The sequence below is a fragment of the Aphelocoma coerulescens genome, chromosome 4A (assembly GCF_041296385.1).
Source record: "Aphelocoma coerulescens isolate FSJ_1873_10779 chromosome 4A, UR_Acoe_1.0, whole genome shotgun sequence".
Classification (NCBI taxonomy): domain Eukaryota; kingdom Metazoa; phylum Chordata; class Aves; order Passeriformes; family Corvidae; genus Aphelocoma; species Aphelocoma coerulescens.
Window position 1 is genome coordinate 19,013,565 of NC_091018.1, and position 13,243 is coordinate 19,026,807.

At 44.0% G+C, this 13,243-nt stretch overlaps 1 protein-coding gene across 1 annotated transcript; it reads left to right on the top strand.

Annotated features, from left to right (window-relative positions):
- Positions 1-4,292: 4,292 nt before the first annotated feature.
- Positions 4,293-8,076, top strand: SERTM2 (serine rich and transmembrane domain containing 2). Its single transcript, XM_069014951.1, has one exon. The coding sequence runs from the start codon at positions 4,557-4,559 to the stop codon at positions 4,833-4,835; it is 279 nt and encodes a 92-aa protein (XP_068871052.1). The 5' UTR covers positions 4,293-4,556; the 3' UTR covers positions 4,836-8,076.
- Positions 8,077-13,243: the final 5,167 nt, after the last annotated feature.

A 13,243-nucleotide genomic window follows, 5' to 3' on the forward strand; every position in this document is an offset into this window, starting at 1 on the left:
TCACCCAACCCTGGCTCCCTCTGCCTCATTTCTGTAGCATCTTGTCTGTAGAGTTGTGCTTCACGAATTCATAAATCGGTGAAAATCATTTTTCCCCACAACGCTGCAAAGTTGTTACACTTATTCATGCAGTTTCAAACTACTCAGGGGAGACAGGACCTGTAAACTCAGCACAGCCCTTCCCAAACCACCAAACAGCAGGCACAGGCACAAAAATGCATCGAAAGCTCCACTGGCAAAGAGCAATGCTTGGGGACTGTCCTCAGGGTCTCAGCTGAAAAGTGCCACTGGTCCATGCTCCAGACAGGAACCCAGCTGTCAGCCCTCACTCGGTAACCCTCCCCAAGAGGCACAACACAAACAAAAAAACCCTTTGCACCTTCCAGAAAATGAGAGCACTGATGAGCTGCCCTCCAGACTCATGTCTCACTCCTCAATCAGCAGGCAGCGCAGCCTTGCAAGCACGAAAGAGTTAAACCGAGCCTCGCACAAACTTTGCAGTGAGCTGAGCTCAGAGCCTCCCTCCCTTCCCTCCGTGCCGGTGGCTCGGCTCATCCTCTGCCTGTTGCCTGTCGCTGCCGAGGGAGGGGTCTGGCTGCTTCCATCCCAGCAGCGCAGTTCAGCAGGAGAAGGCTCCTCGCCCCCTTCCCCCGCTGCCTGCGAAGGAAGGACCCAGCGGTGATGCTACTCCGGTGACATCCCAGGATCGGGAGTCAGAGCCGTCCCTGCCGGGGAGATCAACAGCAGGGGAGAAAAAGTGCACTTGGCTGAAAGGACACTGTCCTGACTCCAGCAATAAGGCAGCAAATCCTTTCTGCACAGATCCTGGGAGGAGATGTTCCCAGAGGAATCACCAGCAAGCTCGTGGTCTGAAGCAGGGACTCTGGTGCTTCATCCCAACACTGCTGCCTGCTCTGAAAGGTAACTGTGCTTTATGCTCTTCTCTCTCTGTGCACTGCCACAGCCAGCACTCTCACACATGTGCAGCATGAGAACAAAATATCCTCTCTGCCCCTAAAAGAGGAGACACCATCACCCTCCTTCCACTCTTCTCTCCCTCAGATCCTCCCTGGAGAAAATGCAAGCCATGGATGGAATTGAGAGTTTTGGTGTTTTCTTTGCATTTCTTCAGGGCTGATATTTTTCTGTGAAGGTGACCTAGACAGAATGCACTTGGTGCTGTGTGTTCAAACCCAAACCGTCCTGTACTTGCCAGCCAGTTCAGTGCACTCGAAGAAGCTACACGAGTAATGGTTCTATTTTGTCCCACTTACCTGTTTGTAAGAGCCAGAGTGGGTGGAAAAGCAAAGGGGAACTCAGGAAAGTTGACTGCACTTTCAGAGATGCTGTGCTGGCAAGTGGTGCTCACACTGAACTTGGGAGTAGAAGGAAGCAGGTGGGCAAGACAAAAACATTTACTGCAGCTGCAGGATCAGTTTGTCTGTCTGTCTGCACTGTTTGGGGGAAAATCTGTCTTTCTGCTCCCCTGTGACCTCCAAATGTGCAGTGTAGAGCAATGCAGGCTTCATAAACACTCCCCAGACCTGAAGCTCCCCACACCCTGATAGCTGCAGTGGGAGGCTGGTAATGGCAGTGCCCATGAAGTTTTGGCTGATGAATTTCCTGGCTCAGCAACACACTCTGAAAAGAAACCCGTCTCTTGTTGTGTATGAAGGCTTCTATTTTCATGACAGATTTTTATTAGATGAAATGTGTTGGGTTTGGGTTGGGTTTTTTTTAATCCCTGATTAAAAACAGCCACAAACTGATAAAAAAACTCCCAAATGTCTGCTTGGAATCAATCTGCACCCACTGAGCACCAGTGATCACTCAGAATTGGAGCATTGTTCAGCCAGAGAATGACTAAATCTTGAAAACTGGGATCACAGGGAATGTTCCTGTGTCCATGAAGTTGAGGGCTCCTCATGGTAACCAGTGAGGTTCTGCCTCCTCCAGTCTGAGTCATACACAGTTATAGTCTGACCTGCTTTACACACAGAATTATTGTGTACCACTTATTTTCACATCCTGTTGGTCTCTACAGTCATTCAGCTTCTCTTCCTTAAAGGGGAGTGTACAAAATCTAAATCTACTGGTATCCAAAGAGATGTGCTCAATGGGATAATTGGTAGATTGAAAAGCAAAGATCTTTGGGGTTGCCTGGAGCTATTGAATTATTTCTGGCTCATTTCTGGACAAGATGCAGTTAATGTTGCAGCTTTCAATAGTCTGAATAGTTGATTGCTCCTGACAAATCTATAGTTGAGCCTAAAAAACCCCAAACAGTGCCAGCTCCCCACCGCTAATACTTCTTACTATTAATCTGTTCCTTTTATCAATAAACACCCAGCTGAGCTTTACTAATTCAACATCTTGGTTTGCAGATAATTACTGAACCTCAGACTAATGTCCTTAGCATTCTGCAGTCTAATTTTATGAAGGATATAAAGCCATCAGGCTCTCTGCTCGTTAAGGACAGAAACCAGCTCTGGCTTTTTCTCTCAGAGCAGATGGGATGGGCAAAGACATTGCTCTGTACTTTAACTCACACAAGTGTCAGATTCCAGACTGGTTGCACTTCATTATCAACAGAGAAATCATATTGTAAGAACAGAAGTTTAATACAGTCAGTTACCTTCACACCCTCTATTTCCCACCTGCTGTGTAACATGAGAATATTCTTCACGGGGGAAGAATTTCCATTTATAGATTCCAAGCGTGAAAATCACAGTTATTGCCCTGTAATTGAGAGCAAAAGTGCCTGGCTGTCCTCCCCACACCTCTGCATCAGCACCAAACCCTCTGCCAGAATAACTGGCTCCAGAGGGGTTGGGTCAGCCCCTGGAAAAACACTGAGCTTGCCCACAGCCTCCTACACACAGCACAGCTCAGAGTGCACTGCCCACACAGGGACTGCAGAAGTCCAATCCCCAGGTCGTTTTTTCAATCAGCAATTTGGGCCAGTTTATTACTGAGCAGGATCTGGCCCAATATTCCCTAAAGTGGGTAACTGTTATCTGAAATGCTTTGGTACTGAAGAAGGAGCTGGGAGGTAAAGTGTAGACAAGCCCCTGTGTCCCTTCTCCCAAAACTCAGCAGATCAGATGTTTCCCCATCACAAGAGCCAAAGCAGGTCTTTCTTGCTTGTAGTGAAAGCCTGAGGCTCCTGAAAGTCAAAATGTTCTGCAGCAATATGTCATTCAGGTGAAATGTCACGTGTCAGAGCTTTTATCCTATTGACCTAATGGTTCATTTATTCTGATTATCACAGTATATTACCATGTTAATATTACTCTATTTATATCTCCTGTAGGTATATAGGCAGTGGACATTCTAAATGATCGCACCAGCTTTTTTCTGTGCTTTCATTTTTGTTTCAGCTAAAACCAAAATTCTGGTCTTATCAGAGCAGAACATGATGCTTTTGGATGCACCATTTGCAGTGAAATTTCAGCATTTTCATTTTCTGCTTCCAGCTGGAAGAACTGAAACTGCAAAAACGTTAAGATTCCCCCTATTTCTAGTAAGTTCTGCTGCCAGGAGGTGAGGGAAGCATCATATCCTGCAGCAGAGTTGCTCCAGGGGGACAGGTAGGGCTCTGGACAGCTGTCAGGTACACCCAGCCTCAGAAAAAGAGGGTCCTGATACACAATAAATGAGACACATGGTGAAAAACACTGATTGGATTTATGTCTTCCCTCCCTCTCTGACATCTGATTCCACAGACTGTGGGGCCTTCTTGTACCCATAAGTAACGTGTTACCAGAGGAGACATTAACAATTAAATTTGCATGATTTTTTCCTAAAGTTAAATACACTCAGTGCTTCTCTTCTCAAGGTGTCCCCCAGGAGCATGACAGGGGTTTTCTTATCTATTTGTTCTAAAGATACCACATACAGGCTAGGCTATTTTGGTACCTGATGTCATTTCTCTCTCTCTCACTTTTTTCCCTTTAGAAAGCTGACTTTTTGACTGTTCCTAAAGAGCAATTCAGAACTCCATACTCCTTAAGCAAGTACCAATAGCCCTGAATTGGGAGAGAAGGGATCCCCCAGAAGTCTGGCAAAGCAGAAAACAACCTTCCCCAGCTCACCCAAGGATAAATCACCTGCTGTGGGAGAAGCTGGCAGAAAGCTGATTGCTCAGTCTGTCTGGAAAAGCAACACTTGCAGAGACCAAAGCTGTGCAAACCTTTGCAGCTCAGCTTGAGAGAAGGACCAGAGCTTTTCACCTGCCAAAGGAGGTGACCTACCAAAAGGAGGCCCAAAGTATTTTTAGGACGAAATAAAAGCCAGAAGGAAGTGTAAAGCACAAGTGTGATGCTTGTTGTCATTATGACAGCAACGTGCAAAATGGTTTGCAAAGGCCTGTCCCTCGCAGTTTGCTTAACTGTGTGAACAGCAGCCTTGACACCGAGAGGATGGAGCATCTCTTGCTGAAGCCATCATGCCATCTGTGCTAAGTTTCCTCTCCTGACCTCCTCTGTGAGTCTGGTGAGGGGAGACAGGAGATCTGAAGGTAAACACAGAAAATGGACCAAAGCTGACAGAGAGCAATGACTGAGATTTATTTCAAGTTCCGCGGAAACCTGACCGGCCGTGTCCACCTTCCAACTCTGGCTACCGAAGTAGACACGACAGCAGACAAATATTCCAGCCTCTACGTGTACGTGGGATTGTTCCTAACCCTCCTGGCTATCCTCCTGATCCTGCTTTTCTCCATGCTCCTGCGCCTGAAGCACGTTGTCTCCCCCACCTCAGCCTCCCCTGAGAGCACTGAGAACGTGCAGCAGTTCACAGACGTGGAAATGCACAGCAGGATCCCCAGCACTTAGGGAGCCCAAAGCAAAGAGGGCTCTGTGCTTGGGAAAGGTGCTTTGTTCAGCAAAAAGGTGGTGGAAAGAAGGTCTGGCTGCCTGTTGAGCCCCACAACTTCTTGCAGAACCCTCAGCAGCATCTGGAGGGTGTCACTGGCTGTTGGCACTACAGGCAGCACGTGTGCAACAGTCTCCATAAAATCGATGTTGCAGAAACCTACTGCTGTCAGGGAAGGCTCACATCCCTCTAAAAACCTCACAGAAAATGGGAAAAGTCATATTAATGACAGCCAAAAACCCAGAGAAACACAGCAGAATGTGTCCTGGGGCCTGAGTTTGCTGACCTCTCTCTCTAAATCAACAAAGTGAAGTGGTGTAAGTGGAAAGAGCCCACAGGGCACGCACAGAAATTATCAGTGGCTTGAAAATTCTCAGGCATTTCTCCCACTCAAGAAGGAAAACATTAAATTGCTTTTTTCCACTTGAATGGCAATTAAACAGTGGAGTTTCTGAAGTATACAAATGTTTCATCACCTGCTGGAACTACGCCTTTCTCTCATTAGAACCCATTTAGTTGCACGCCAGATATCAAAAAGAGACAGAGCTTTAAAAGAGAAAAGAAAATAAAGCCAAAATTTAAGCAAGGTTTAAAAGAAAAAGAAAGCAGCAGCAGGAAATAAGATAAAAAAAACCTTAAAAGACATTCTACCTCTTCCTTTGTCCTCCTTTATATTACCTGAGCTGAATACAAACATTTTTATGCCTTTTAGGCTCCCCAGTATCACTCAGTAATTAAAATGAAGTGTGAGTTTTGGGAGCCCAATTGACATAGCTCTCCTAACAGACTCCAGTTCATAATAACATGTTCTCTCATATCCCTACTGGGTTTTCTTCCTCAAAAGACAGACAAGTTCTTCCAAAGTTTTTTTCATTTGTTTTCCTCCAAAGAAAGCTGAGGAAATGCCAGGGCCTGGCACTGCAGTAAGGAATAGTGGGAACAGCTTTGGACACAGACTAATAGGGAACATGCAGATGGAAATTAAACTCACTGAGCACTGAAAGACACAATTGGATTCAAAGATCCTGATGGAATCTCATGGGGGAAAGAAATGTTTATTTAAATTTATGGAACAACAATCTGACCCAGTCCTATGAGTGGCGTACAGAGGTAGGCTTTGCTTCCACGGATGGAAAAGATGGAACCAAATACTGCAAATCACTCCTGGGAGAGCCACTGCCTCTCACAGAAAAACCTTCAGTGAATTGTTTCAGCCACATCTCTAAAGGGCAGGTATTTTACACAGCTTATCCACTTTATTACAGTCCAACTCTAGTTTAGCAATAAAATCCCCTGGATGCTTTCCACATGTACATATGCTCTTATTTGCCAATTCTGCTCTCTGCAAGGGCTTGGAAAGTGTAAAGTCCTCACACAAACCCAGTGCAAAATTAGAGGAGACACTGTCACATGGACTTGTGATAGTAGCACGAAATTGTTCTTCAAATGCTTTGTGTACCACAGGTTTTTTGCTTATCTTTAAAGGTCTGGGTGAGCTGTTTGGACTGGGAATGTGGCTTGTACAGATGGTTGGCAGGAGGCAAGCAGAATGACAAGTACCATCCCCACTGGATCCACTGGATCCACAGGCAGGACTAGTGTTACTTCTCACTGATGGATTGAGTACAAAACCATTTAAACATTGCTTCCTTACATTGAATAACTCTTTTTTACTTCATTAACCCCCACATCTGTGAATCCCAGAATCCCAGAATGGTTTGGGTTAGAAAGGACCTTAAAGATCATCTCGAATTCCACCCCCTGCCATGGGCAGGGACACTTTCCACCATCCCAGGTTGCTCCAAACCCCGTCCAACCTGGCCTGGGACAGTGAACCAGAACAGTGATTGTGTGAGGGAATACAGCAAAAAATTCACTCTCAGCAGTGTCTCTCCATGCCATGCTTGGCTGTGCTCCCCTGGAAAAATGGCAGGAGGCAGGTTACCCTCTATGGGGACAACACCAGGCAGGATGGTGGCTTCACACCCCATCTAAAGATTGGCTCCTCGAGCAGTGCTACTCTCAGTACTACACAAGAGCCAAAATTTTGTGTGATGATCTGGATATTAATCCAACTAAGACAGATGGCTAGTGAGTTAGTCAATGACATTTAAAATTAACAAAAATCTACGCAGCTCAAGTTGGCTTGGTATGTGTCATTCATTGAGCCATCATGAGGCAGCCTAGCCCAGGCTCAACATCTGACTTACCCTGTAAAACTTCTCCATTCAAAAGCTACAACTTACCTAGACCAGAAATGTTCTGATGTTATTAAATCAGCAACTAAACCACCTTATCTTCCCAGAACAACTGTCTGCAGAAAAGCCTTGTAACCAAGAGTCTGCAGGACAGACTCAGCTTTTATTGACAGACTTTTATTGACATAAAATATCAGACCTACTAATGGAAAATTACAGATTCTGATTGCTCTGATCTCAGCCAAAATGGCCCCTGAGGTACATGTCAGGACTGAGCTTCTTTCCATCACACCAAGGAATGTTAATTCAGAAGAGTCTCACAACACTTTAAAACATATTCAGTAAATATCCTTTAAATAAATGAGTAATCACTTTCTATATCAGATGGTATCTTTGGGCAGATTGTGTATTTTTATGTAGTACTCTTATGGAAGGCAGCCCTATCTTCTCCCACGAAAAGGACGAGTTTTCCTTTCTAAAGCTTCATTTCACATAAAGTCTCTGTACCACTTGACACATCTCCAGCCCCAGAGGCACTCAGGGTGCCTCATTTGTCTGTACAATGCCAGTACATTTCAAAGCCTTTGCCACTGAGAAATACAAGAATTCCTTTCCCCTCTTTTCCCTATCATTTGCAATGTCCCAGACCTGAGGGATGTCTCTGGGAAAAGAGACTGTTGGGATGTGTTGAGCTGTTTGATGAGTGGTCTCTAGTGGAGTTTGGCATTCTTTGGCTCTCAAAAGTGGTTATTGGAAATTTTGCATGGGTTTGCTGCATCTTGGAGCACTGCAGGTCTCACAGTCATACCCTTCCCCTTCAGCAGGCTGTTTCCTTCCCACTTGTCCATCTGCTATCGAAAACGGGAGGTTTTACAAAAATAAAGAGACTTAGTGCTATCAATGGTGAGTCACTGACTGCTCTGTACGTTCCCACCCGTGGATCTGAAAGACCAGCTCACATACAGACTCAGATGGTGCCACTATTCCAAACCAACTGCTGGCCACAGGGAGTGTCTGGGCAAGAAAACCTTCTACCAGTCTGTATGAGTATTACTTGAACCAGCACAGTCTGCCCCCATCCTTAGTCCCATCTCAGACACTAGAAACAAATTGAGTATTGAGTAAATTCCTCACCTCCTCCATGCCCTGCCTGCGGGGGAAGACAGCCACCTGTTGTTCTGAAGGAGCAGCCCCTTGTGGGTGGGACTGTGAGGCCAGAGCGAGCCTCCTCTCATCAAACAACCAGCATCGCTCCCAAATCTCCCCGGGTTCTTAGTCTGGGAGCTGTCAGGAGTATGGTGTGACTCCCCAAACCAGACAGGATTAATCCTTGAGTAATCTCACCCACATGATTTCCATCCACAAGCATGCATTTTCTGTATTAACAGACCCTTAAGTATCGAGCAGAAAGGGCTGGTATGTAGAATATTTTCCTTCTCTACGTCAGAATAAATATAAACATTTATTTTCAGATCCTTGCAGGGCTGCAGAGAGAGATGTGATTTTGCAAACAACATAACTCAGCAGAGGATCAATCCTGATCCTTGATCCTTCCCAAAGAACCTTTTTCGATTTTACTTGAAAAAGAAATAAAAAATGTTCAAAACACAGAAATTATGTGAAGTCACCCATCCATTTAACTGTCAGCATTAATGACAGCTTAGATGTATGACTTGTCCTCACTAGGAACTTACATATCCTTACATATCCTTACATATCCTTACATATCCTTACATATCCTTACATATCCTTACATATCCTTACCCTGCAGTCACTAATGAGGTAACTGCTTATGAGGGAAGAGTCCAGGTAAGTGCAGCCAGACAGCTCCAGCTTCAGAGCAGGTTTGGAGAGCAGGAGACATGCAGACAATTCCTCTGCTGGCAGGAAGTGCAACAAGTCACCTGTTTTGCTACAGGTTAGGGAGCAAGTGAGGTGAAATTGTGGGATGGTTGTACTTTTTTTCAAAGAGTATCCATCTTTGTGTTGTGTCTACACTTCAGCTACATTCTGGTATGGACAGGAAGTTTGTTCACAGTTTGTTCATGTGTCTTTCAAAAAATGTGCAGTTGTACAATGACATTCATGACTAGAAATTCAAATGGGAATATATCTGGAAAGGGGAAATCCCAAACGGTATTTTCTTGGTACATGAGCTGTGGACTCAATTGTTGACATTTTGGGAGAAAAGCAAACCTGGAGATGGTGAGGTCTGCTCGATCTTTGCAGTGGGCTCAAAAAAAAAGACTACACAGAATGTTAAATAAAAAGGATAAATACTTGTGGATTGGGGAAGGTATTTTCAGTTACAGTCCCTGACACAGATTTCGCTTTTGTTCACAAAAAGGAACTGCATGTTATACATTCCATCTGCCAAGAGCCCTACCCCATAAAGCCCTCTCAGGTCTTCACCATTCTCAGGCTTCACAGAAGGTTGTGAAATTCTAGCAAGAGTAAGAGCAGTCTTCAGTTCCTTGCCTTCATTCTGTGGGCACAGATATCAAAATAAAGCCTGAAAAAACCACAAGGATAATTTGGTTTCTTGTACACTTGCTCTCCAGAATGTGATATATGAACATTTCCTCCTCAGTCCTTTCATTATCAAGAATAGTTAAAGTATCATCTAAGATGACTGATGTTAAGAGTGAAAAAATAAACTGAATATGAATTTTGATGGATTGGATTTTTCAAAGGTACTTAGAATTTCTTCAGCTGAAGGCAAAAATAATTTGTCCAGCTGTAGTCAAAGCTAAATTGTGAAAGCAGATCTGGCTGCAAGAGGGAAAGATCTGTGCAATTCATATGTAATTAATAAATAACCCACTCCTTATACTCCCACCTGCATTTCATGGCTATGTAAACTTGTCAAACAAATGATGAATAATTCAAAAGACCTTCTCCTCCCTTCCTTCTCCTCTAGATTTATTAATCCATTTTCAAAGTATAATTTGATCAAGCTAATAGCAATAGCCACAGACTTCCTCAGCTGAGTCTCTCTTCATTAATTCTCTCTGCATGGCCATAGTCCTACTCTCACAGTACCATTTAATAAAAATCAATTACCAGACAACAAAAGGCACCTGAAAGCCAAATGAGAGCTCAGCAACATTCTTTGATGCTTGAAATCTGTTCTTCTCTGCAAGCAAGAAATTTATCTCATTTAAGCTGGGCTGTTGTCCTGAAGCCAGTTCTTCTTCAAGTCCTCAAACACTGGCACCACAATAGCTACTGGATGAAGTTTATTTATGTAGTTTTATGAAAAAAAAAAAAAAAAAAAAAAAACAAACCAAAAAAAAACAACAACACAACAAAACACATCCCTACCAACAATGCTGAAGGATCAAGTAGGACCTGTCTGGGATATTTCTGTGTACCCCACAGGTGGGAGCAAACGACAGGCAGAGAAGCTCTTCCTTACACTGCAGGGGAGATACAGAAGCAAACTGGCCCTGGGCTACCCTTTGAACTGTGTGGACAAGCAAGTGCTGCACTGGGACACTCTTTACAGGACAGCACAAAGCCACGAGCTGGATTTGAGTGTAACACGGGCTTTGGCATCCTCCAGCTTCCCATTATTCTCCACATATCAGAATTCTGTCTTTGGCCCAGGACTCACAAGTGGGTGTTTCCAGTTTACTCCTTCTGCCTTAGCAATCCTAATTCAACCTAATTCATGGTCACAGCAGTTAGCATGCAGCACTTTTTGGGATATTACTCCATAATCTTTAGGTTATAAGGACCTGTCCAGGTTGCTGTGGCATGACTAGGACATAATGCCCCAGGAAGCTCAAATCTGGGCCAGGGTGAGGTTGGTGCAGTAGACTCAGTGGCAGATCTTACAGCTTGTCACTGCAGAATCAAAGTGACGTGGGTTTGCTGTTGTTCACAAATTTCTCATGCTTTCACACCTCGGAAAAGCTCTGAACAGCCCTTTCAGCACTGACTCTGTCAGGATGGGAACACCAAACCAGTTTGCACTTCATGTTGGCACCTAGAGGGGAAGAAATGTGACTTCTTGTTGTTGTTTGTGTCCAACAAAACAGAAGAAAGCAGGAAGCATCCTGAATGCACCTGGTTTGGGCTAATGCTGTGCTGAATTTCCGAGGTGTTTATTGTTTCAGAGCATAACCAGCACCGAAGGGATGGGTAACAGATAACCACAGCACAGCAATATTCTCCATATGCACTTCCACAAGCTTCTCAGGAAGAAAGAAACCCCTGGGATCAGAGTGCTGAGGCTGCTTTTCCTTTGTTTGACTTTTGCTGGTACCTATCCATCAATTTACTATAGACACATCATTGCTCCACTGACTTGCTTCCCTCCACTCACACTGCTCAGATGAATAATAATTTGCTGCAAAGCAATTTGGAAAATAAATGCTGACAGACTGAGTGTATACTTAGCCAGGGTGAGATTTTGTTCTAGTTCTACTTTTTCAATGAATTTTGCTGGCTTAGAATTCTTAAAACGTCCCCAAAAGGCTACTGCTTTAGTGGAAAGTCGGTGTCTTGTTGCTGGACAACAGCAATAAGAAAGAGATTAGAAAAGTTGATCATGCTTTGAGGCAGTGGGATGTCTTGAAGGCCTTTCTCTAGAAAGCTGCCTTCCATACCCACGAGCAAGTCACAGTCCAGACATAAAGCTTGTAGACAACACCTTTACATTTGGTGTCACTTCTGCCACTTAAAAGCTCAGAGAAGCCTTTCCATCTTATGAATACTGATTAGTTCAGCATCATTGTCTCTTTCTTTTTAATTATCCTTCTGAGGAAACTTGAGAACACAAGAATTATTCACGCCTCAAGAGCAGGGGACAGAGCAAGATACTTATCATGAAAACTTTAGGTCAGAGTGTCCAGTTCATGCAGGCACACAAGTACCCATGACACAGAGAATATTATTCCATACAAGAGGTGTGCAAGGCCAAGGAAAGTCTGTTGTGGAGAGATGTGTATCTTTCTCCTACTGGTTTACTCATGATCCAGCTGAATCTAAACACAACAGCCACACAGTAAATCACAGGAATGAATCAACAGCAGAGTGCCAGCGATGTTCATAGAAAGTGAAAATACACATTAGGATACATCAGACAAGAAGACCAGTCATTTCTCACTTCAGAGCAATGTGATCTCCTTCACAGCAGGCAGCAGACGCTGAGAAAGCAGCAACAGCCAAACCAAATGCAGGAGGCAAAGCTGCACTGCCAGCCTAGGACTTGGGAATGCAGACAGAGAACGAGTCTGCTTTTTCTAGGTATGACCTGCTTTGAAAAGTTTCTTTGGACAAGCAGCCCTTTCCCCTGAGGTCGGGTACAGCAAATGCAGCTTGGCTGTGCCCAGTTTGCCTCTGTGCACATTCCATGCGCTGCTCCTTCCATTTACCTTTGCACATCACAACCACTCACAGAAGAACACAGGAAACTGAGAGCAAGGAATTATCTAAATAAAATGTTTGAATGTAGTTTAAAGGTAAAATAAGGAGAAAACAACCAGCTCTCCCTGGACTGCTACTACATGGTTTGAGTTGGGCTATTGAAGCAGGAAGATTTGAGAGTTGCAAGGTTTTGTCTAACAGAGATTTTGTCTTTCTGGGTGTATAAATTCTCTCAATGGTTTCCTTGAAGGAAAGACAAACATGACAAACAAACATCTTTACAGCCTGAAAGCCGTGAGAGCTGTTGTCACTCCCTCAGGTGATTAGATCCAGCTGTACCAGGTTTTCACTTCCCAAGGTATCATCTTTCAGTAGTAATCATCATTTGGTTTGGATTTTTTTAGCAGACCAATCTGTAAATAAATGCAGTCTTCCTCTAGGGAAGGCTGTTTATTCTTTCTTGTAAGCGAGTCTGAAAAATCTTTTATTCAGTGTTATAAAGTATGAACATATATTGCATTCTATGGAAGGAAAATAAGAGTTTGGATTCAATTTCACCAGCAGCTGGGGAAGGCAATTTCAATATTAAACACTGCCTCTTTAGTTACCACTGCTGGTTTTAAACTCATAAGAGAACGTCAGGCAAAATAAAATATGTTTGTGTGGAGTTTTCATCCCTGAGTGACCGTAGCCTCATCTTTGTCATTCTCATCCTCCGTTGTGTCAAAGAAGCCTTGCACCTCTTCTCTCTGCTGACTTTTTTGTCACTCAGCAGTCTTTTGAACAACCCTCAGCAG

Bases quoted from the DNA above. Each gene is read 5' to 3' on its own strand.
- SERTM2 (XM_069014951.1), top strand. From the start codon at position 4,557: ATGACTGAGATTTATTTCAAGTTCCGCGGAAACCTGACCGGCCGTGTC.